The 27,571-nt window shown below is 27.7% G+C and overlaps 1 protein-coding gene across 1 annotated transcript; it reads right to left on the bottom strand.

The window, feature by feature from the left end:
• LOC145269368 (uncharacterized) lies at positions 1 to 27,320 on the bottom strand. Its single transcript, XM_080125054.1, has 2 exons — positions 27,091 to 27,320; positions 1 to 5,137 (listed from the first exon to the last, which is right to left on the bottom strand). Exon 2 carries the CDS (start codon positions 2,975 to 2,977, stop codon positions 2,675 to 2,677), a length of 303 nt encoding a protein of 100 aa, XP_079981180.1. The 5' UTR covers positions 2,978 to 5,137; positions 27,091 to 27,320; the 3' UTR covers positions 1 to 2,674.
• Between the last annotated feature and the right edge of the window lie 251 nt (positions 27,321 to 27,571).

Here is a 27,571-nt window from a genome sequence, read left to right on the forward strand (position 1 = left end):
AATGTTATGAAATGATAAAATCATTTTTATTTACTTTTTGTTGTTGTTAAAGTCCGAATTTTCGCCAAATAGCATGGCTTTATCAAAGAGAGGATAATAGAATGTAGTTTTCTTTTCTTTTTCTTTATAATGTTATCATTAAGAGATCCAGCCTCTCAAAGAGAAAAAAAATCGGCGCTTTTTGAAATCTTTGTGCGTAATCATTCGGTTTAAGCACAAAACTTAAGAAATGGAGAGTCACAGATTTTAGAAAACATTTTTTATAAATATAAATGAGAATATTTGAAAACATGGAAAGATTAAGAAATGATAAAATCATTTTTATTTACTTTTTTATTATTGTTATTTCCGGATTTTCACAAAAAAAAACATGGTTGTTTCAAGGAGAGGATAGTCCAATGTAGTTTTCATTTCTTTTTCTTTATAAAGTCATTATTAAGAGGTCGAGCCTCTTGAAGAGAAAAAAACGTCTTGTATCCATGCTTTTTGAAATCCGTGTGTAATCGCTCGGTTTAAGCACAAAATTTAAGAAATTTGTTGTTGTTAATAATGTTTCAATCCTTTTAAAAATAGTTTAATTTTTTTTAATAAATGTATTTATGAATTGAAAATAAGACTATAATTTATTTTTGTGAAAGAACTATCGCAAGGCATCAAGTCAGTTGAAAATTTACAAAATACTTTGTGCGCGCTTTTTCAGCAATGTTATCAACAACTCTATCAAAATTCACTCTATCGACAAATTCCTTCTCCATGGAGAGGATTGCCAAGTCTGTAAGCCTTGTCTGGCTCATTTTTATCGAAGGTAGTTTTTTATAAGCTTCAGTTTCAAGAAAGAGCGATCAAAGCTCGTAACACTAATAGCTCGGTAGGGAAAATCCACAGCAAGCTCACAATATTAGAGATAGAATCTCCAAAGTATAAGTATAAAGTTCAAAAGTTCAAGAAGTCCATTGATTTTGTCTTTTCCTGAAACTTTCAGAAAATACTGTAATCTTTTCTTTTCTGCAAAGAATTTATCTTTTTCTATATCTTTGTCAACTTCAGCAAGCTGACAGTCATACTTACAATCAAACAGATTTGACGGTGTAAGAAAGGCGTTTTTACTTGCAAGATTGTGAATTTGGTAAAAACTGCAAGATATTTCTTCAGTCAACCTGTCTATGGCAGACAGCATTTCCTGTCTCATCAAACCTCAGTGCTGCATCTTTCAATTGTTCACCACTCATTTGTTTCCTTTTGCGGATACGATGCTCCATGCTTATCCCCATTTTAGAGCAAAGTTTTTTTTTACTCGTCTATTGCAGTATCCACCATCTTTTCTCTATTATGAAGAAGGGACTGTCTTAACGTCGTCAGCTTGACAGAACTTTGTAGCAGATCCAGCCCTTTTTCTTGAAGATACTTCTGGACATCATTGATTTCTGAGAGATTAGTTTTCCAAAGGCTCAGAAATAAAAGAAACGGAAACAACAATACCGAGTTGAGAATTAAAGATGCATCTGATATTGTAGTTGCATTTTCTCCTCCTGTGAGCTGCTCCAATGACGACTTCAATAATTTTTTTTACCAAAACATTTACAGCATCTGCTCGACTACTTCATCTAGTTTCTATAGTCCGTTTGGTACTTAGACCGATCAACTGAAGCAAGACGTCCCAGCGATGTGTAGATGCAGAAAAGAACCAGTCCAGTATACCAAACAATGTAACAGCACAAACCGTTACAGAAGTGGCATGTGCACAAGCCAGATTTAATGAATGGTTAGTGCATGGCACAAATAGAACTTTTGAGTGGATTTCGGATATGCATTTCTGCACACTCAAATACCTGGCCAATAGTCACCAATCTGAATCCCATCGTTCTCCAATTCTCTCAAAATCAGTTTAGAAATGTCCTCCGCACTTTTATCTTTTGTCTCGATGAAGTAGAGAGACGACTCCTCCACTGTCACTTTATTTTCATCAATGTTTACATAGTGCAATACCTCACTCATCTGGTCCTTGTGAGATACATCACAAAAAAAATATTTGCTTTCATTTATCTGATCAATGATTTTCTTTCTCACCTGCTTTGGAAAAATGCGCACAAATTCATTTTTAATTTCTAATAACAGATCAGAAGTAATGATTTTCTTTCACCAAATGTTCACGAAGCACAGGGTCATACTTGGTCAATAAATTTACCAATTCCAAAAAAATTCCCTTTGTTTTCTTGATCTCTTTCATCATTATGGATCTCTTCCTGGTAACCCCGTAGTGCCAGATTCTGCTTGGTGAGAAACCTGATGATGTCCAGCAATCTAGCTAGAATTTCCCGCCACTTCTTATTTTCCTTCTCAATAAGATGTTGCTCTACTTTGTCAATTACCTTTCCTTCAGCAAGTCGGATTCTAGATCCTTCCAGTTCAAAAACGCTTCAGCATGAGATATGCTAGCTTCATGTTCATATACTTTTCGGTTTAATTTCCACCAATTCGTAAAACCGACATCAGCAGAAAAACTTGGCAGTCCAGTTGAAAACAGTCTGCAGTAGAAGCAAAATAAGGCTTCTCTGGAAGGAGAATACATCATCCATGTTCTCAAATTTTTCTCACCATTGTGCAATTCCCGACAGAACCATTTTTTAGTTAGCTTTCCAACGTTGCCTTTTGTTTTTGTTCCTGGTCGGACTACTCACTTGAAATCATGATCAAGATGCTGCACAGCGGCAGATCCCTGCCGAATAAGCATGGTGCAAATTTTATGATTAATCTCAAATGGCCATAAACCAACATCTGTAAAATCGGTTGTACTGTATGTTTTCGTGCCACCTAGTGATTGCCTTCTAAATTCTTCAACTTCAGGCGCATCATCATCATTGACACTTTTTGATGTAAAAACACTGTCAATGTCGACTTCCGAAGTAACAGTATCAGCGTTAGTCATATCAACTTCATCTTTGGATTCAGCATGATTTTTGAATTTCATTTCGGCCATAGACGTCTTTTCCGTAAATTTCAACAGTGTGATCGTACCTTCTTTGACAATTCACACAAATATTCTTTAAAAAATTCTATTTTAAAAAAAAGCACGGCATTTCTCTATATAAACACCTTCTTGTGTTGTTTCATACTAGTACCACAAAAGGTGATATATCCCCCATAAAATCATTTTCTAAGATACCTAACCTTAAATATGTATATACATATATAGAGAGAGACCCGTCACTATATACCCCCTAAAACAAGAAACTCATGGAGAGTTTTTCATTTTAATTTCTGTTTTTGACCACTTTTCAATTCTGTTGAGTATTTTATTTTCTTTTTTTAAACAGTTCAGTTTTCAAACATGTGCACGAAAACAAATCTGAAAATGAAGCTTCTCGTTCCTATATCATGAAGACGAAGAGTGAGGCATGTTCGCCTTTTTTTTAATTCTTACGACTTTTAAAAAGTTAATAAAAGATGAAATAAAAAACGTTTAAAACTACTTTAAACACACAAATAAATGATTCAGGTAGGTTGCAAAGTAACTTTTATAGACAATGGGACCATTTATTTGTTGTATATTTGATTTTTTTACCAACTTTTAGCAAGTAGACTGTCCAGTGTACACTCTAGCAAGAAAAAAAAACATGAAAAATTATATCCCTGATCATAAAATCTGTTCACTATGTCTACGCATGTGTTGCAACAGGTTGTTCTTCCGTATAAAAGAAGAGCCACATACTTCACAAGAATATGGTTTTTCTCCAGTATGTCTTCTCACATGTATCAACAAACTATTCTCCTGTGTATAAGAAGAGCCACATACTTCACAAGAATATGGTTTCTTTTCAGTATGTGTCCACATATGTGTAAACAAACTATTTTTCTGTGTGAAACAAGCGCTGCATACTTCACAAGAATATGGTTTCTCTCCAGTATGTGTCCTTATATGTGTCTTCAAACTTTTTTTCTCGGTAAAAGAAGAGCCACATATTTCACAAGAATATGGTTTCTCTCCAGTATGTGTTCGCATATGTTGATTCATTTGTATTTTCTTTGTAAAAGAAGAATCACATACTTCACAAGAATATGGTTTTTCTCCAGTATGTCTTCTCACGTGTATTAACAAACTATTTTTCTGTGTAAAAGAAGAGCCACATACTTCGCAAGAATATGGTTTCTTTTCAGTATGTGTCCACATATGTGTCAACAAACTACTTTTCTTTGTGAAAGAAGAGCCGCATACTCCACAAGAATATGGTTTCTCTCCAGTATGTGTTCTCATATGTGCCAGCAAATTTTTTTTCTCTGTAAAAGAAGAGCCACATACTTCACAAGAATATGGTTTCTCTCCAGTATGTGTTCGCATATGTTTCAACATATTGTATTTCTGTGTAAAAGAAGAGCCACATACTTCACATGGATATGGTTTCTCACCAGTATGTGTTCGCATATGTCGCAACATAGTTTGTTTATACGTAAATAAATAGCCACATACTTCACAAGAATATGGTTTCTCACCAGTATGTGTTCGCATATGTTGCAACAAATTTTGTTTTTGTGTAAATAAAGAGCTACATACTTCACAAGAATATGGTTTCTCTCCTGTATGTGTTCGCATATGTTTCAACATATCGTGTTTCTTTATGAAACAAGAGCTACATATTTCACAAGAATATGGTTTCTCTCCTGTATGTTTATTTATGTGTTGCAACATTTTTGTAAATATATCTGTTCGCATAAGTGTTATAACAGAGTTTCTGCAGTTTACTTGTAAGTAAAGAACCACATATTTTGCAAGATTTGTTTTATGTTTGTGTGTTTGTATATGAATTTTGCTGATTTTTAAAAAGGGAGCAGATACATGAAATTGACTCTATTTTAAGCATATTATTTAAAGCTGAATATTCGATATTTTTAGTACAATTTGATTATCTGTAATTTATGTAACTGAATACAGTAGCTTAGTAATATTCTGTCTAATATATCCTAAGAATTGATTTCACAAAAAAAAAGACAGTAAAATTGTTCACAGTTGTATACAATTTACATAAAAATGAAAAATATTTCAAGTTATATTTTAAAATATATTTCATAAGATCGTTCCATATTTCAAGTCAGTAGATCCTTTCAAATCCAGTGATGGTTGTTTTTCTACGAAAATGAAATTCTGAAAAATAAAAAAGAATTAAAATAAATCTTAAGCGAAGGTATTAATTTTATAAATATTCTGCAAAATTGAAAAGAATTAAAAGATAAAATTCAAGAAAATATATTAATTTATACATATTCTGCGAATCAAGACAAACTTATTTTATTTATCAATGCACTGTCATATTTTATAAGAAATAAATTCTATATTTAATTATACTTGTTTCCTTATTTACAGTGAGAAGACTTATATGCAATTACTGGTGAAGGAAGACTTATATGCAGTTTCAATTAAATGAACCCTTTAAAGGAATTACAGTTGAATTAAGACTTGAAGCTTATTAAGTTTGAAGGAAGACTTGGATCCAATTACAGTTATTAGATGTAAAGAAAGCAAAGTTAAAAGAGGTCTCTATACAAATATTACAAACTATATCAATTAACATAAATCCCCCGTCTTCGATGTCTAAAATAAACAATTTCTAAAAAAAGAAGCGTTTACACCACTCTGCTGTCTAATTTCTTCCAACTGCAAAACACAACCCTCTGCTCACAAGACTTTTTTTTGTCACCAAATCCTAAATCAGGCCTTTATACTACAATCAGCAGCATCTCATTTGCATAAAGCGATCAGTTGAATTAGCATAAAACCGGAAAAGCAGTCATTTTTTTTTTTATTTTCTTTTTTTTCTGCATGAGGCTGCACAAGAAACAGGTGTAAACTTTTCTAAATGCCTTTTAATTACACCTACCCTAAATCTTTTATTTCAATAATCAGTCTCATAGTCCACCATCCATGTCAAACGTCTTCTTTTGCAGTGCGGCCATCACATTAGTTCTTCTTGCAGCCTTCTCCTCTGCCAGCAAAAAAAAACTCTTTGTATGCCGAAGATGTGACATGATATTTAATCTACTGTCACCATGTACTTGGAGAGTACCTCGGGTATAGTACCTTTGTCCATTGTGTTGTACGAGTATTGGGTGGCTTCTTGCAGACTTCTTCACCAACTATGATTTCTGCTTTTGTCTGTTCCACTGTTTCTTTTATAAATAATGGATATATCGATTCGTACATGAAAATAGATCGATGTGGCACTGACATTTTATCTTGGCCAGACTTAGGTGCAATATTATACCAAAATATCGCCTCTTGAAGCGAAATTTGAATTCTTGCTGAAACAGCTTTTATACCTCTATTTAATCCTATTACCATTTGGCCGGAACACAGCTCCAAAATATTTCCTAACGTTCTACTTTGCACATAGCTCTCTAAAAACTTCTGAGTGAAGGACCTACAGTTATAAACAAGTACTTCTACCAGTCCTCTTTCCATAAACGCCTTCAAAATATCCTTAACTTCTTTGAACATTTCTGTTTTCATATTGCTGCCTGTTCACGCCCACAGTCAATCATAGATATGGTTTGTGTCAATAATGAGTGATGTCAATGGCCAGTCGCCTCCAATTTACTGCCACATGTAATTCCTCTTTTTCATGTTAAGCTGGACCAGGGTCAATGGATTGAGATTTCCTAGATTGCTCAACTACCTTCTGGATATCTTCCATCGTGATTTGCAGATTCAACTTTTTCAGTAAGCATAAAGTTTGTTCTTTACTGAAGTGATGTATATTATGCAGGTCATTTAACACACCGGAGCTACGACTATTTTTTCCCTTAGCTAACTCTTCTTCACTCTGGACAATTCATCTGCTTTATTCGTCTGTATTGGAACCAATGTAACAGATACCTTCAGTCCAAATTCTCGAATTTGGTCTCCAAGTCAATGCTTTATAAGAATCTCTGCTGCCATTTAGTTTGATCTGTTTATTCCCAGACACCTCTGATCTAATCCATGATGCTACTGTTGCTAACTCTGTTCTAACAATCACCTCCTGCAGCCCCCATTATAAAGCCAGATTGATGCCCTTCATCATAGCAGCGAGCTCTGCAACATTGATATGGGCACTATCGTCTTTATTGCATAACCAAGAAGATTCTTTAACAGTTGCACCTCCTATTTCTAATAATTACGCTATGACAACAGAATATTCAGGGATCTTGTTTGCTCTTCCAAACATCAGCTTATTCTGCCATAATCTCAGTCCTAAAACCGTTCCATTTTCCAATCATTCCGTCTCTATGTTTTTACATGATTCCTTACGCTTTTTGCAAACACCACAGTCTCGTCTAACTACACATCATAAATGTAGGAGACGGTTTGTCTCTTAACAGCATCATCTTTGGCCAGCACAGTCTTAATTATCATCATGATCTTTGGTGCAGTATTTAATTCAAATCATAGTCTGGTCAAACAATAAATTCGACTTTTACACTTCACTAATTACTGCCAGTTTTTAGTTCACATAAATTTGTACATCGACATAAATTTATACATAGACATAAATTTGTACATAGACATAAATTTGTACATAGACATAAATTTATACATAGACATAAATTTATACATAGACATAAATTTATACATAGACATAAATTTATACATAGACATAAATTTATACATAGACATAAATTTGTACATAGACATAAATTTGCACATAGACATACATTTGTACATAGACATAAATTTATACATAGACATAAATTTGTACATAGACATAAATTTGTACATAGGCATAAATTTGTACATAGGCATAAATTTGTACATAGGCATAAATTTGTACATAGGCATAAATTTATACATAGGCATAAATTTGTACATAGGCATAAATTTGTACATAGGCATAAATTTGTACATAGGCATAAATTTATACATAGGCATAAATTTATACATAGGCATAAATTTATACAGACATAAATTTGTACATAGGCATAAATTTGTACATAGACATAAATTTGTACATAGACATAAATTTGTACATAGACATAAATTTGTACATAGACATAAATTTGTACATAGGCATAAATGTGTACATAGGCAAAATGTGTACATAGGCATAAAGACTGACTTTAGTTTCAGATATTAGTTGATTGTCCCATTCTCCTCCATGCTCTTATAACTTCTTCACACATCAATTCCATCTTTGGTGTGATTAGAAACATATTTGTTTAATTCTCGGAAATCCAACACTGGCCTGACTTCTTTGGTAGGATGAGCCACAGCCATGAATAGAAGAATTCCTTCAACCTTCCTCAACCACTTCCTTTCCAAACTGATTTTATCGTTAATTTTAATGTGTTTTTGTAGCAGTTTACACCGTTTGTTAACACAGGTGAGTCTGCCGACAATTGCCACTGTCGCCATCGAAATGGGTTCGAAAATCCTTATCCTAAATCTAAAATGGCTTGGGTTTTGTCGATTGGACAGTATTGCTATTCATTAAATTCTTGGCATTCTCTGTACACACTGATTGCCAAATGTCACTCAACCTTTAGCTATCGTAATTCCTCCCAGTTATCATATCTAGACCCAGTACTACGTCGATTATGGCAATAAGCCTGTGCAGTACAAGCACAGTCACAGTGATATGTTCCTAATCGTGAGCTCGGCATCTGCTTCTTCACAACACGTCACCTCCCTGCCACCTACAGCTCGAATATTGCTTGCTCTATTCCATGAGCTGGCAACACTTTTCATAGCTGGTATCGACAAGGGCTCTAGTCCTATTCCTGTTTGTAGTGATCACCATCTCAAGCAACAAGCCCTCAGATGTTATCAAAATATCAAAGGGATGACTACTGGCATAATAGCACTGCTTTACTCATTTCCCTGAAGCACAGAACACTCTGTGCTAATGTAACCAACCTGGCCACACCGAAAACAGATAATGCCTGGTTTCGGCTTTTTACAGTCTCTTAGGTGGGATCTTTGACATCTGAAACATTTACTGGTAAATTTACGTCTTTGTCCTCTTACTAAGCGTTCCTCTCGGCTGGGATTGTTTACCATAGAGGTTGTGCCCTATATATCAAGCAAATCATGCTAAATACCTTATTTCTGCGGCATACACATGCATTGATTTCCCGGTCAAGGAAACATTTTTTAGCCTAATGTATGCCTTAAAACTTATATTAGTTTTGTATTTTACTTTTAACATAGAATTGGATATAATTAGTTTTGTACTTTACTTTCAATATAATATAGACACATTTGTCATCAATTGAAATGAATGGCTCTCGTCTTCAGGAGGCCTCAAGTTTTGACAAGCTTCTGGGCTTGACCATTACTCCTGATCTTAAATGGAACACGTATATCAAATCTGTTGCCAAGGCCGCTGGAAAAATGGTGGGATCTTTCTATCGATCCAGTAGATATCTCACTGCTGATGCTATTCTCTATCTATATAAGAGCCAGGTACGTCCAAGGATGGAATACTGTTGCCACATCTGGGCAGGAGCTGCTAGAAAGAACTTGTCCTGCCTTGATAGAGTTCAAAATAGACTTCGTAGCCTCGTAGGAGATGTCCTTTTCTCCTCCTTGCAACCTCTATCTCACAGAAGAGATGTTGCGAGTTTGTCTCTGATGTATCGTTATTTTCATGGAAAGTGTTCAACTGAGCTTCAATCTATGGTCCCCCCTCGCCAAACTTTTACAAGAAACACTCGTCTAGCTGTAAACACTATCAATAATTTCCCCCACTCTTTATCTGTGCCTAAACCTAAACGTAGATTCCATGAACAAAGCTTCTTTCTTAGAACTGCACGCCTGTGGAATTGTCTTCCGTTTTCCTGCTTTCCGGCTGACTACAATATGGTTTTGTTCAAGTCTAAAGTAAATAAGTTCTTGATGAGCCGTTCCATATAAGTTATTAAATTTACCAAATTTTCATTACTAATGATTACTATATTGACCAACTTCTACTGTACACTCTTTAACCCTTATCCTTGAGTGGCCTCTGGGCCTTGATAATGTGGTGATGCCTTTGTAAAAAAAAAAAAAAAAAAAAAAAAAAAATAATATTGGATAAAATTAGTTTTATATTTGGCTTTGATTATAGTATTTGATAAACCTAGTTTTGTTATTATCTTTCCATATGATATTGGATAAAACTAGTTTTGTAGTTTACCTTGATTATAGTATTGGATAAAATTATTTTGTTATTTATTTTCAATATAGCATTTGATAAAATTCGTTTTGTTATTTACTTTTAATATAGTATTGAGACAAAATTATTTTTTAGTTTACTTTTAATATAGTAGTGGATAAATTTAGTTTGGTTATTTATTTTCAATAATGATATTGGATAAAATTAGTTTTGTGTTTTATTTTCAATATAGTCTTGGATAAAATTAGTATTGTTATTTATTTTCAATAATGGTATTGGATAAAATTAGTTTTGTGTTTTATTTTCAATATAGTCTTGGATAAAATTAGTATTGTTATTTATTTTCAATTATGGTATTGGATAAAATTAGTTTTGTGTTTTATTTTCAATATAATATTGGATAAAATAAGTATTGTTATTTATTTTCAATAATGGTATTGGATAAAATTAGTTTTGTGTTTTATTTTCAATATAGTCTTGGATAAAATTATTATTGTTATTTATTTTCAATAATGGTATTGGATAAAATTATTATTGTTATTTATTTTCAATAATGGTATTGGATAAAATTAGTTTTGTGTTTTATTTTCTATATAGTCTTGGATAAAATTAGTATTGTTATTTATTTTCAATAATGGTATTGGATAAAATTATTATTGTTATTTATTTTCAATAATAATATTGGATAAAATTAGTTTTGTTATTTATTTTCAATATAGTCTTGGATAAAATTAGTATAGTTATTTATTTTCAATAATGATATTGGATAAAATTAGTACTGTTATTTATTTCCAATATAGTCTCGGATAAAATTAGTTTTGTTATTTATTTTCAATAATGATATTGGATAAAATAAGTTTTGTTATTTATTTTCAATAATGGTATTGGATAAAATTAGTTTTGTTATTTATTTTCAATATAGTCTTGGATAAAATTAGTATTGTTATTTATTTTCAATAATGATATTGGATAAAATTAGTTTTGTTATTTATTTTCAATATAGTCTTGGATAAAATTAGTATTGTTATTTATTTTCAATATAGTCTTGGATAAAATAAGTATTGTTATTTATTTTCAATAATGGTATTGGATAAAATCAGTTTTGTTATTTATTTTCAATAATGATATTGGATAAAATTAGTTTTGTTATTTATTTTCAATAATGGTATTGGATAAAATTAGTTTTGTTATTTATTTTCAATATAGTCTTGGATAAAATTAGTATTGTTATTTATTTTCAATAATGATATTGGATAAAATTAGTTTTGTGTTTTATTTTCAATATAGTCTTGGATAAAATTATTATTGTTATTTATTTTCAATAATGATATTGGATAAAATTAGTTTTGTTATTTATTTTCAATATAGTCTTGGATAAAATTAGTTTTGTTATTTATTTTCAATAATGGTATTGGATAAAATTAGTTTTGTGTTTTATTTTCAATATAGTCTTGGATAAAATTAGTATTGTTATTTATTTTCAATTATGGAATTGGATAAAATTAGTTTTGTGTTTTATTTTCAATATAGTCTTGGATAAAATTAGTATTGTTATTTATTTTCAATAATGATATTGGATAAAATTAGTTTTGTGTTTTATTTTCAATATAGTCTTGGATAAAATTATTATTGTTATTTTTTTTCAATAATGGTATTGGCTAAAATTATTATTGTTATTTATTTTCAATAATGGTATTGGATAAAATTAGTTTTGTGTTTTATTTTCTATATAGTCTTGGATAAAATTAGTATTGTTATATATTTTCAATAATGGTATTGGATAAAATTATTATTGTTATTTATTTTCAATAATGATATTGGATAAAATTAGTTTTGTTATTTATTTTCAATATAGTCTTGGATAAAATTAGTATTGTTATATATTTTCAATAATGGTATTGGATAAAATTATTATTGTTATTTATTTTCAATAATGATATTGGATAAAATTAGTTTTGTTATTTATTTTCAATATAGTCTTGGATAAAATTAGTATTGTTATTTATTTTCAATAATGGTATTGGATAAAATTAGTTTTGTGTTTTATTTTCAATATAGTCTTGGATAAAATTAGTATTGTTATTTATTTTCAATTATGGAATTTGATAAAATTAGTTTTGTGTTTTATTTTCAATATAGTCTTGGATAAAATTAGTATTGTTATTTATTTTCAATAATGATATTGGATAAAATTAGTTTTGTGTTTTATTTTCAATATAGTCTTGGATAAAATTATTATTGTTATTTTTTTTCAATAATGGTATTGGATAAAATTATTATTGTTATTTATTTTCAATAATGGTATAGGATAAAATTAGTTTTGTGTTTTATTTTCTATATAGTCTTGGATAAAATTAGTATTGTTATATATTTTCAATAATGGTATTGGATAAAATTATTATTGTTATTTATTTTCAATAATGATATTGGATAAAATTAGTTTTGTTATTTATTTTCAATAATGGTATTGGATAAAATTAATTTTGTTATTTATTTTCAATATAGTCTTGGATAAAATTAGTATTGTTATTTATTTTCAATAATGATATTGGATAAAATTAGTTTTGTTATTTATTTTCAATATAGTCTTGGATAAAATTAGTATTGTTATTTATTTTCAATAATGATATTGGATAAAATTAGTTTTGTGTTTTATTTTCAATATAGTCTTGGATAACATTATTATTGTTATTTATTTTCAATAATGGTATTGGATAAAATTATTATTGTTATTTATTTTCAATAATGGTATTGGATAAAATTAGTTTTGTGTTTTATTTTCTATATAGTCTTGGATAAAATTAGTATTGTTATTTATTTTCAATAATGGTATTGGATAAAATTAGTTTTGTTATTTATTTTCAATAATGATATTGGATAAAATTAGTTTTGTTATTTATTTTCAATAATGATATTGGATAAAATTAGTTTTGTTATTTATTTTCAATAATGATATTGGATAAAATTAGTTTTGTTATTTATTTTCAATATAGTCTTCGATAAAATTAGTATTGTTATTTATTTTCAATAATGATATTGGATAAAATTAGTATTGTTATTTATTTTCAATAATGATATTGGATAAAATTATTATTGTTATTTATTTTCAATAATGATATTGGATAAAATTATTATTGTTATTTATTTTCAATATAGTCTTGGATAAAATTAGTATTGTTATTTATTTTCAATTATGGTATTCGATAAAATTAGTTTTGTGTTTTATTTTCAATATAGTCTTGGATAAAATTATTATTGTTATATATTTTCAATAATGATATTGGATAAAATTAGTTTTGTTATTTATTTTCAATATAGACTTGGATAAAATTAGTACTGTTATTTATTTTCAATAATGATATTGGATAAAATGAGTTGTGTATTTTATTTTCAATATAGTCTTGGATAAAATTATTATTGTTATTTATTTTCAATAATGATATTGGATAAAATTAGTTTTGTGTTTTATTTTAAATATAGTCTTGGATAAAATTAGTATTGTTATTTATTTTCAATAATGGTATTGGATAAAATTAGTTTTGTGTTTTATTTTCAATATAGTCTTGGATAAAATTAGTATTGTTATTTATTTTCAATAATGATATTGGATAAAATTAGTTTTGTTATTTATTTTCAATTATGGTATTGGATAAAATTAGTTTTGTGTTTTATTTTCAATATAGTCTTGGATAAAATTAGTATTGTTATTTATTTTCAATTATGGTATTGGATAAAATAAGTTTTGTGTTTTATTTTCAATATAGTCTTGGATAAAATTAGTATTGTTATTTATTTTCAATAATGATATTGGATAAAATAAGTTTTGTGTTTTATTTTCAATATAGTCTTGGATAAAATTATTATTGTTTTATATTTTCAATAATGATATTGGATAAAATTAGTTTTGTTATTTATTTTCAATAATCATATTGGATAAAATTAGTTTTGTTATTTATTTTCAATAATGATATTGGATAAAATTATTATTGTTATTTATTTTCAATAATGATATTGGATAAAATTACTTTTGTTATTTATTTTCAATAATGATATTGGATAAAATTAGTATTGTTATTTATTTTCAATAATAATATTGGATAAAATGGGTTGTGTATTTTATTTTCAATATAGTCTTGGATAAAATTAGTATTGTTATTCATTGTCAATAATGATATTGGATGAAATTAGTTTTGTTATTTATTTTCAATAATGATATTGGATAAAATTAGTTTTGTTATTTATTTTCTATATAGTCTTCGATAAAATTAGTATTGTTATTTATTTTCAATAATGATATTGGATAAAATTATTATTGTTATTTATTTTCAATATAGTCTTGGATAAAATTATTATTGTTATTTATTTTCAATAATGGTATTGGATAAAATTAGTTTTGTGTTTTATTTTCAATATAGTCTTGGATAAAATTAGTATTGTTATTTATTTTCAATTATGGTATTCGATAAAATTAGTTTTGTGTTTTATTTTCAATATAGTCTTGGATAAAATTATTATTGTTATATATTTTCAATAATGATATTGGATAAAATTAGTTTTGTTATTTATTTTCAATATAGTCTTGGATAAAATTAGTATTGTTATTTATTTTCAATAATGATATTGGATAAAATTAGTTTTGTTATTTATTTTCTATATAGTCTTGGATAAAATTAGTTTTGTTATTTATTTTCAATAATGATATTGGATAAAATGAGTTGTGTATTTTATTTTCAATATAGTCTTGGATAAAATTATTATTGTTATTTATTTTCAATAATGATATTGGATAAAATTAGTTTTGTTATTTATTTTCTATATAGTCTTGGATAAAATTATTATTGTTATATATTTTCAATAATGATATTGGATAAAATTAGTTTTGTTATTTATTTTCAATAATGGTATTGGATAAAATTAATTTTGTTATTTATTTTCAATATAGTCTTGGATAAAATTAGTATTGTTATTTATTTTCAATAATGATATTGGATAAAATTAGTTTTGTTATTTATTTTCAATATAGTCTTGGATAAAATTAGTATTGTTATTTATTTTCAATAATGATATTGGATAAAATTAGTTTTGTGTTTTATTTTCAATATAGTCTTGGATAACATTATTATTGTTATTTATTTTCAATAATGGTATTGGATAAAATTATTATTGTTATTTATTTTCAATAATGGTATTGGATAAAATTAGTTTTGTGTTTTATTTTCTATATAGTCCTGGATAAAATTAGTATTGTTATTTATTTTCAATAATGGTATTGGATAAAATTAGTTTTGTTATTTATTTTCAATAATGATATTGGATAAAATTAGTTTTGTTATTTATTTTCAATAATGATATTGGATAAAATTAGTTTTGTTATTTATTTTCAATAATGATATTGGATAAAATTAGTTTTGTTATTTATTTTCAATATAGTCTTCGATAAAATTAGTATTGTTATTTATTTTCAATAATGATATTGGATAAAATTAGTATTGTTATTTATTTTCAATAATGATATTGGATAAAATTATTATTGTTATTTATTTTCAATAATGATATTGGATAAAATTATTATTGTTATTTATTTTCAATATAGTCTTGGATAAAATTAGTATTGTTATTTATTTTCAATTATGGTATTCGATAAAATTAGTTTTGTGTTTTATTTTCAATATAGTCTTGGATAAAATTATTATTGTTATATATTTTCAATAATGATATTGGATAAAATTAGTTTTGTTATTTATTTTCAATATAGACTTGGATAAAATTAGTACTGTTATTTATTTTCAATAATGATATTGGATAAAATGAGTTGTGTATTTTATTTTCAATATAGTCTTGGATAAAATTATTATTGTTATTTATTTTCAATAATGATATTGGATAAAATTAGTTTTGTGTTTTATTTTAAATATAGTCTTGGATAAAATTAGTATTGTTATTTATTTTCAATAATGGTATTGGATAAAATTAGTTTTGTGTTTTATTTTCAATATAGTCTTGGATAAAATTAGTATTGTTATTTATTTTCAATAATGATATTGGATAAAATTAGTTTTGTTATTTATTTTCAATTATGGTATTGGATAAAATTAGTTTTGTGTTTTATTTTCAATATAGTCTTGGATAAAATTAGTATTGTTATTTATTTTCAATTATGGTATTGGATAAAATAAGTTTTGTGTTTTATTTTCAATATAGTCTTGGATAAAATTAGTATTGTTATTTATTTTCAATAATGATATTGGATAAAATAAGTTTTGTGTTTTATTTTCAATATAGTCTTGGATAAAATTATTATTGTTTTATATTTTCAATAATGATATTGGATAAAATTAGTTTTGTTATTTATTTTCAATAATCATATTGGATAAAATTAGTTTTGTTATTTATTTTCAATAATGATATTGGATAAAATTATTATTGTTATTTATTTTCAATAATGATATTGGATAAAATTACTTTTGTTATTTATTTTCAATAATGATATTGGATAAAATTAGTATTGTTATTTATTTTCAATAATAATATTGGATAAAATGGGTTGTGTATTTTATTTTCAATATAGTCTTGGATAAAATTAGTATTGTTATTCATTGTCAATAATGATATTGGATGAAATTAGTTTTGTTATTTATTTTCAATAATGATATTGGATAAAATTAGTTTTGTTATTTATTTTCTATATAGTCTTCGATAAAATTAGTATTGTTATTTATTTTCAATAATGATATTGGATAAAATTATTATTGTTATTTATTTTCAATATAGTCTTGGATAAAATTATTATTGTTATTTATTTTCAATAATGGTATTGGATAAAATTAGTTTTGTGTTTTATTTTCAATATAGTCTTGGATAAAATTAGTATTGTTATTTATTTTCAATTATGGTATTCGATAAAATTAGTTTTGTGTTTTATTTTCAATATAGTCTTGGATAAAATTATTATTGTTATATATTTTCAATAATGATATTGGATAAAATTAGTTTTGTTATTTATTTTCAATATAGTCTTGGATAAAATTAGTATTGTTATTTATTTTCAATAATGATATTGGATAAAATTAGTTTTGTTATTTATTTTCTATATAGTCTTGGATAAAATTAGTTTTGTTATTTATTTTCAATAATGATATTGGATAAAATGAGTTGTGTATTTTATTTTCAATATAGTCTTGGATAAAATTATTATTGTTATTTATTTTCAATAATGATATTGGATAAAATTAGTTTTGTTATTTATTTTCTATATAGTCTTGGATAAAATTATTATTGTTATATATTTTCAATAATGATATTGGATAAAATTAGTTTTGTTATTTATTTTCAATATAGTCTTGGATAAAATTAGTTTTGTTATTTATTTTCAATAATGATATTGGATAAAATGAGTTGTGTATTTTATTTTCAATATAGTCTTGGATAAAATTATTATTGTTATTTATTTTCAATAATGATATTGGATAAAATTAGTTTTGTTATTTATTTTCTATATAGTCTTGGATAAAATTATTATTGTTATATATTTTCAATAATGATATTGGATAAAATTAGTTTTGTTATTTATTTTCAATATAGTCTTGGATAAAATTAGTTTTGTTATTTATTTTCAATAATGATATTGGATAAAATTAGTTTTGTTATTTATTTTCAATATAGTCTTGGATAAAATTATTATTGTTATTTATTTTCAATAATGATATTGGATAAAATTAGTTTTGTTATTTATTTTCAATAATGATATTGGATAAAATTAGTTTTGTGTTTTATTTTCAATATAGTCTTGGATAAAATTAGTATTGTTATTTATTTTCAATAATGATATTGGATAAAATTAGTTTTGTGTTTTATTTTCAATATAGTCTTGGATAAAATTATTATTGTTATATATTTTCAATAATGATATTGGATAAAATTAGTTTTGTTATTTTTTTTTAATAATCATATTGGATAAAATTAGTTTTGTTATTTATTTTCAATAATGATATTGGATAAAATTATTATTGTTATTTATTTTCAATAATGATATTGGATAAAATTAGTTTTGTTATTTATTTTCAATAATGATATTGGATAAAATTATTATTGTTATTTATTTTCAATAATGATATTGGATAAAATTAGTATTGTTATTTATTTTCAATAATGATATTGGATAAAATTAGTTTTGTTATTTATTTTCTATATAGTCTTGGATAAAATTAGTTTTGTTATTTATTTTCAATAATGATATTGGATAAAATGGGTTGTGTATTTTATTTTCAATATAGTCTTGGATAAAATTAGTATTGTTATTCATTGTCAATAATGATATTGGATGAAATTAGTTTTGTTATTTATTTTCAATAATGATATTGGATAAAATTAGTTTTGTTATTTATTTTCTATATAGTCTTCGATAAAATTAGTATTGTTATTTATTTTCAATAATGATATTGGATAAAATTATTATTGTTATTTATTTTCAATATAGTCTTGGATAAAATTAGTATTGTTATTTATTTTCAATAATGGTATTGGATAAAATTAGTTTTGTGTTTTATTTTCAATATAGTCTTGGATAAAATTAGTATTGTTATTTATTTTCAATAATGGTATTGGATAAAATTAGTTTTGTTATTTATTTTCAATATAGTCTTGGATAAAATTAGTATTGTTATTTATTTTCAATAATGATATTGGATAAAATTAGTTTTGTTATTTATTTTCAATATAGTCTTGGATAAAATTAGTATTGTTATTTATTTTCAATAATGATATTGAATAAAATTAGTATTGTTATTTATTTTCAATAATGGTATTCGATAAAATTAGTTTTGTGTTTTATTTTCAATATAGTCTTGGATAAAATTATTATTGTTATATATTTTCAATAATGATATTGGATAAAATTAGTTTTGTTATTTATTTTCAATATAGTCTTGGATAAAATTAGTATTGTTATTTATTTTCAATAATGATATTGGATAAAATTAGTTTTGTTATTTATTTTCAATATAGTCTTGGATAAAATTAGTACTGTTATTTATTTTCAATAATGATATTGGATGAAATTAATTTTGTGTTTTATTTTCAATATAGTCTTGGATAAAATTATTATTGTTATTTATTTTCAATAATGATATTGGATAAAATTACTTTTGTTATTTATTTTCAATAATGATATTGGATAAAATTATTATTGTTATTTATTTTCAATAATGATATTGGATAAAATTACTTTTGTTATTTATTTTCAATAATGATATTGAATAAAATTAGTATTGTTATTTATTTTCAATAATGATATTGGATAAAATTAGTTTTGTGTTTTATTTTCAATATAGTCTTGGATAAAATTAGTATTGTTATTTATTTTCAATAATGATATTATACAAAATTAGTTTTTTATTTATTTTCAATATAGTCTTGGATAAAATTAGTATTGTTATTTATTTTCAATAATGATATTAGATAAAATTCGTTTTGTTATTTATTTTCAATAATGATATTGGATAAAATTAGTTTTTTACTTTACTTTTAATATAGTAATAGTATAGATAGAAAATGCTGTGTGTTTCTATAATAAACACACAATTTGGAGACTAAATATTTCATCTACTGTAACATATTACACAATAAGTTCCCAGTTTTACATCTAGATGGCTCTAGTAATAATATATCTATATAATTTTTATAAAGCACTAACCTTCAAATGTTACGTGCCATAATACGAGTGCAAAAGGATTATTAGGTTACTAGTTACTTTACTTACATTTAAGTGAAAATTATTCAAATATTGAAAAAATCTAAATTTAATGTGTTCATAAAACATTGTTTTCTAATAATCATCACAATAATAATAATAATAACGATAATAATAACAACAATAATAATAATAACAATAATAATAATAAATAATAATAATCGATTTAACATCAATTTTACATGTGGAGATGTGTTTGACAGTTTTAAAAAATTGACTTCCAAACCAACCAATCAACCTAATTTTTTGATGAGCAAAAACAATGGCTTCATAAATGTTATTTCAATTCTGCTCAACCAGAAACAATGGTTAGAATTTAAACGTCATCAAAGAGACATAAATGAAACTAAAAGTTCAGTTTGACTAAATCTGGCCTGAAAAACATTGAAAGACTACATAACTAGTTTTTTAATATGATAACTTAAAATTGCATAAGATCGCAAAAGAATTCATGATTGACTTTTAAACTAACTTATGAACCTAGTTTTGTGATGGGCAAAATATTGTTAAAGGAAAACAATGGCTTCATAAGTGTTATTTTTTATTCTACTCAATCAGAAACAATGGTTAGAATTTAAATATAGTCATACAGATTTTACATTTATTATGGTCTATTGATTAGCTTACAGAAGTGAACCATAAATAATGAATATTCTGTAGCATTTGGTATGTTTGAAGAAATCACCAAAAATTGTAACAAATGAAGAAAAAAAATGTTCAGTTACCAAGACAATGCACCATGTCACAAGCGACAGCTAAGAGAGAATTTACTGAAATCACTAAAAAACGCATCGAAGCACAAAAATTAGGAACTCGAGACTTCTGGAAAATCTACAACAGTGTACTAAATAATGGGCGATCAACAATTCCCCCACTAATCAACATCACGAGGTTGTTTGCTCAGCAATCGAGAAGGTTAACATGCTTGCCAGTTGGTTTGCCTCAAACTCCATACTGGACCCTCCAACCACCTACTACCTGATTTTCTTTTGCAGACAGATGCCATGCTAGACGATCTAAATATTAACCCGGCTCAGGTGCATGCTATCATAAAAACACTTGACACTTCAAAAGCATGTGGACCCGATCTCATCCCAGCTGTGCTATTAAAAAAGTGCTCAGCCGAAGTAGCTCCAGTTCTCTCCAAACTCTACAACAAATGCCTTAATGAATCTTGCTTTTCAGGCTGTTGGAATACTGCTTCTGTGGTACCAGTATTCAAGAATTCTGGCGAAAGAACAGACCCATCAAATTACCACTCCATTAGCCTCCTCCCACTTTTCGCCAAAATATTTGAGAGCATAATTAACCATGCTCTAGTTCATCATCTTACAGATGCTAAACTTCTGACTGACCAACAATATGGATTTAGACAAGCCCGTTCCACAGCAGACATCCTCACTGGAATCTCTGAATGTATATACCATTCACTGGACAAAGCGGGGGAGGGCAGCGTGGTAGCTCTAGATATATCAAAGGCTTTTGACAGGGTATGGTATGAGGGTCTCCTCAGGAAAATTAGATCATAGAAATCCCTGGTAGAATACTTAACATAATTAAATCCTTCTTGGATAAGAGAAAAATCCAGGTTGTACATCTAAACAATATGATATAAATGTGGGAGTGCCTCAAGGGTCTATCCTTGGACCTCTATTGTTCCTAATATTCATAAATGACCTCCCTGACAAAATTGCCTCTAAGATGGGTATATATGCTGATGACACCACACTCTATAACAGGCACGATAGGAAAACAAATGAACACATATCTAAGGAAATGGCAAAAACACTAGAGGATGACCTCCAATCTGTAGTGGAATGGGGACAAAAATGGATGATCACATTCAATGCTGCCAAGACTAAACTGGTTTCCTTCAATAATTACAAGAAACCTTCTCTGTCACCAATAGCAATGGCTAGTGATGCTTTATCTGAGAGTACATCTTTCAAACTGCTTGGCCTTACGTTCACAGGAAACATGAGTTGAAACAATTACATTGAAAGCATTGCCAGGGCTGCTGCGAAGATGGTAGGTCTTCTTTACAGTGCTAGAAAGCTACTAACGCCCGAAAGTATCCTGTACCTCTATAACGTCACCATTCGCCCATGTATGGAGTATTGTTGTCACATTTGGGCTGGTGCATCTGCTACTAGTCTCTCGCTACTAGACAAGGTTCAAAAGAGAGTCGCCAATCTGATAGGCCCTGAACTGGCATCTAAGCTTCAGCCTCTGCCCCATCGACGAAATGTTGCATCCCTCTGCCTGTTTTACAAGTATTTTAATGGTGAATGCTCTAGCAAACTGTAGACACTTGTGCTCCCACGACGTGAACACCCTCAACAAACCCGACAGGCAGCTAAATCCTACCCCCACACAGTAGAGATCCCTAGATGTAAAAGATCTTTCTACTCCAGTAGTTTCTTCCCCAGAACCGCGAGACTCTGGAATTCCATTCCAGGTCCCTGCTTCCCCAACTATACTGACATGCAGAAGTTCAAGTGTAGCGTAAACCGACACCTTGCTGCCCAAATCCCTACATAGTATCCCAGTAGTTGTTGCCCCTGATAGCAGCCCCTACACCAAAGTAGCAATTTGCCTTGTTTGGGGTGAAAATGTAATTAAAAAAAAAAAAAAAAAGTGCATCACCTTTGGCAAATAGTATTGGATAAAATTAGTTTAGTTTTACATTTTTCTATCAATATAGTATTGTGTTAAATTAGTTTAGTTTTGTATTTTATTTTCAATATAATATTGAATAAAATTAGTTTTGTATTTTATTTTCAATATAATATTGAATAAAATTAGTTTTGTATTTTATTTTCAATATAATATTGAATAAAATTAGTTTAGTTTTATATTTTATTTTCAATATAGTATTGAATAAAATTAGTTTAGTTTTGTATTTTTCTTTCAATATTGTATTGAATAAAATTAGTTTAGTTTTTTTATGGTTTATGGATTAGTTTACCTTATTTTCCAGATCAGTTCCACAGCAACTCTTGGCTGTTTTCAGACCACAAAAGAATGCTCCAGTAAATAAAATTTGGCTCCAATGAAGAAGTGATATTGAAAATGTAGGTGTATTTTAAAGAGAAATTGTTCTACAAAAAATTAAGCATCAAAATGTTAGAGAAACATTGGAAACAGTGCATCACCTTTGAAGGAAATGAAACTGATTAAAGTTGAATTTTGCCTAAAATTGGTTGTTAAATAATATTAAATTTGGCAATTATTAACTGATGTGTTAATTGGCATAAATAACCTGCTGCTTTGTGTTTTGTACAATCATAAGTTAACATATAAAACAACATTCACTGTCGGTGTTACTTCAAATAACAAAACTTGTATGGTGAAACATATATTAGCGCATTCCGATGCTTTTTGATGCACTTGACAATATTTCTGATATAAATAAAACATTCATTTAATAAATTATGTATAATGACCTTTGAAATTTGTAAAAAAATATTTATTTGTTCTAACTGATTCTTTTATTCTTTTATAAACAAAAAGATTTTTTTTTTTTTAAATAAAATTAGGGGGAAATAACATTTGTAGGGGACTAGGATATACAAATCCCAATCCCGTTACAAAAGAATAATGAAACGAATCGAATTGAAGGAAACAAAGACTCAATTGATGGATAAGATAAACGTTGTTTATTTGCTGTTGAAAGAATGTTTTAGATATAACATGTGTTCATGTCCGCAGGTATGTAACCAATGTTCGTTGTACGACTGGTGCTGTAGCAAGAAAAGGAAATGTGTTTTCATCTCAAGTTTGGGTCACTATCGTTTGTTCGCGCATGGGAATTGAAGTGAGTGTTGTAGTGAAAATGAGAATGATAGTCTAGCGTGTAAACAAAGAAGAGGATATGAGAGTTGGCGTCAGTTAGTAGTCAGCTACGCGAAGGTGTTCTCAGGGACCAGTAGTAGATAGAGAGAGAAAGAGTGTGAATGTGTACATACGGTCTGTTAGCTCGTGCCCCATACATAGTAGTAAGTGGGCGTGAGGTATGTGTGAGTGCGCGCCGAAACGGCGGTGGCTAGTGCGCCGACCAGCCACCTAGGAGGCTAGTCTCGAAAAAAAAGAAGCCGGTTGTTGCTCTTTGTTTTATACAGTTTCCAGTGGTCATTTGCGCATGTGTATAATTCCTTAGAAAGTGGAAGTGACGTCGTCCATGTGTGCGTTCATGTACGCGTGTGTGAGTACATATGTGTGCGTTAGCATGTGTGTCTATACACGTGAATGTGAGTGTATGTACGCAAACGTGAATATGTGTATGTGTGTGGACGTGGGCGCGTATGTTTGTGTGTGCATATGTATATGACATAGCTTGAAATGTGAATGTGTGTCTTTGTGTGAAACTTGAAAAAGGCTCGTACACATTTTACATATTATTTAAGATTTATAGATTTTTAAATATTTTCATAAAAATAATTCATGTAAAATAAGATATACAATGTAATGCAAGTCTAAATTTCAACATTATTAAGTGTTTGTAATTATTGTTGAACCCATCCATCCTAAAATTATGATTTTTGGGGGTCATAATATATGAACATTATGAAAAACTAGGTAAAAGAAAAGAAACAATTAATAAAGAATTTACGTTGAGGGATCAGTTTCGCATATATGTTCAACATAAAATGACCCCTCACTTTTGGGTCAGATAGTGTTTGAATAACATCTAATCATTCTACTAACAACTTAAATGTACAGTAGTCTTTATTTAGAGGAAGGCACATGAATTAAAGGTTAATGGGAGGATTAAGAGAAGACATTTGGAGGGAATGCTGCCACCTGGACTTAGAGTTCCAGGTAGCGTTAATTGAATCTTTAAACATCTTCCCCCCAAAAAACATAATTTACTTAACTAAAAAAACATTGTTATAAACTCTTAAAACGTTATTCAGATAAACGATTGGCCTGAAATAGCTAATAAGTTTATGCTTATTTAATATGCAAAACTAATTCCCAACTGTTAATTCTGAAATAATTGTTTTCTATTCAAACATGTAATAATGTAATTAAAAACAAGACTCATTTTTGTTGGAGTGGTGATCATCTACACATTTATCAACAATTACTTACATATAACATTTTCAAATATTTTTTAAAAGTCTTTTGGTGTGCTTTAAAAAGAATGGTGTAACTTAAGGAAGTAGGTCCTGCAGATGAGCCTCGTTCTGAAAAATCAGAACAGTTAGGTTACGTGACATGTGACACTGGTGCTTCTCCCATTATTGACCCTTTGAATGAATTGTTCGTTATGTTTCACTTTTTTGTTATGTTTATGGTAGTAAACGTTCGAATTTTTAAAACTTTTTTCTCCTTTAATTCTTGGAGTTGTTTTCTTTTTTTAACTTTTAGCTTAACTTGCTTTTGCATCTTTCACCATTTCATTTTTTTTTTTGTTTGTAATAAATGCTCGTGTTGTTCAGCTTGGCTATGAGCAAAGTGTTATGGTACTCTTCACCTTTTCTGTCCTCAGTCATGAAGGAGAAATCGTTCTAGACTAAGGCAATTTTTATTTTTGTTCCCATCCAGAGTTCCCCGTTTTGGGGAGCTGGATAAAAAATTAAAAAAAAAAAAACGACCTTATATCTAACTGTGCTCTCTTGGAGAGGTTACTAAATAGGAAGTATGGTGGCTGAAAAATGTTTTCCGACTCCAATATAAGCATTACAATACATTTAGACGCTGAAGAATTTCTGTCATGCGCCCTTGTTGTTCTAAGTTAATAACTAGCCACTAGTTGGGTTTCAAACTTAAAAAAAAAAAAAGCTTTAAAAGACTAAAAACACTAAAACTTTTTCTGCTTGCTTTTTTTTTTTTTTTTTTTTGAAGTATGAGAGGATTAGTTCGCCGCTATTATATTAAAGAAACAGGTATGTAAACACGGGTTTGTATTACTGTACACATAGATTGGAAAAAGTTGTCAAAAATCAAATATATAACAAATAAATGTTATCAAACGCAAGATAAGTTACTTTCTACCAAACTGGATATATTTTTTGTGTTTTTATTCAATGTAACATGTTTATTCAGCTCGAAAAACATGCAGTGTTTACCGATGTATTGGAAAATTCAAAATGGCGGCCGACTCTCTCTCGGAGAGGGTAAGTTCGGGAAAAGGTATTATAAATAATAAACTAGACAAAATACTGTTAGAAATTCGCTCAATATATGTTACCTTGACATATATTCGGTTGTTTTTAATAGTATTTTGTCTAGTTTATTATTTATAACATCTTTTCCCAAACTTACCGCGTTAAAGAGACAGTCGGGTGCCATTTTGAATTTTCCAATACATCGGTAAACACTGCATGTTTTTCGAGCTGAATAAACATGTTACATTGAATAAAAACACAAAAAATATATCCAGTTAGGTAGAAAAGTAACTTATCTTGCCTTTGATAACATTTATTTGTTATATATTTGTTTTTTGACAACTTTTTCGAATCTATGTGTACAGTAATACAAACCCCAAATTTCTTCATGTCAACAATCAATTTTTATTTAAAATTAAGAAGTTATTTTCTAAAATATATTGTTTATATATGTTTACATTTTATTTTGAAGTAAAATCAAGAAATTAATTTTAAAAAATATTGTTTATATCGATTCATTCAAAAGGGTTACTTTTTGGTAGCTTCACCGTTTTTTGTACCTAAATTTTCCGAATTTCAAAAGGAGGCTCGTCTGCCGGACTTACTTCTTTAAGTTGCATCAAAATAATATCTAAACTGTAGAATATATTATTAATATTCCTTAGACCAGGGTTATTTATCCAAACTATTTAGGAGCCAACATATTCAATATAGCAAAAAGTTAACATTTTCAATATAGCCATTTTTACTTTAAGAATTCTTCGTTTGTCCTTTTCTTTTTCTTTCGGCCTTTTTCCTAAAATTCGGCCTTTTTTCCAGAAACAATGGCTTCAAACATTTATTTTAGTCTTACATTTAAAAAAAAAATCGGTGATTAATTGGATTTCTGGTATTCACTTATTCAAAAATAAATAAAATTTTAATACGGGGAAGGGGGGTCGCTATAATCAATCGAAATCGTCTATCATCTTCAAAGAGATTAAATTTGTTTTAATAATATTTTTTAAAGAGTTATATTTTCAAAAATCGCTTTCCACCTCAATGTGATATTTTCGGAAAATTAATAAAGACATATTTTTAAAAAGTTGAAATAATTCAAGTAACTTACATTTGTTGAATCCTTTTTTCGCTTGACTTGTTTGCTGGAAACATTCGTGGATGTTGTAAGGGATGGATGGGTGTGTCTTTTTGTTTTAAAGGACAGAATTAAGTGGATCTCGTCGAGGTCAAAGTAACGCATTTGCGTCATCAAAATTGAAATTTTCTACTTGGTTTCTCTCTCCCCATCTCGTTGCAAAGTTTGTTATTATTACTTATTGTAAACACAATTATTACATTTTTTTATTTATTTATTATTCTTTTGATTTTATATATATATATATATATATATATATATATATATATATATATATATATATATATATATATATATATATAGCTATCGTTGTTAAATTTAAATCTATATGTCTAGGCTTGTGAGCTCATGAATTACATTTTCAGCAAAGGTTTGTTGTCAAATTGGAGCTTTTCTTCAAAGTTCGTTCTCTCTCTCTCTCTCTCTCTCTCTCTCGCTCTCTCTCTCTCTCTCG

The sequence above is a fragment of the Euprymna scolopes genome, chromosome 45 (assembly GCF_053919585.1).
Source record: "Euprymna scolopes isolate OS-2025 chromosome 45, ASM5391958v1, whole genome shotgun sequence".
NCBI lineage: Eukaryota > Metazoa > Mollusca > Cephalopoda > Sepiida > Sepiolidae > Euprymna > Euprymna scolopes.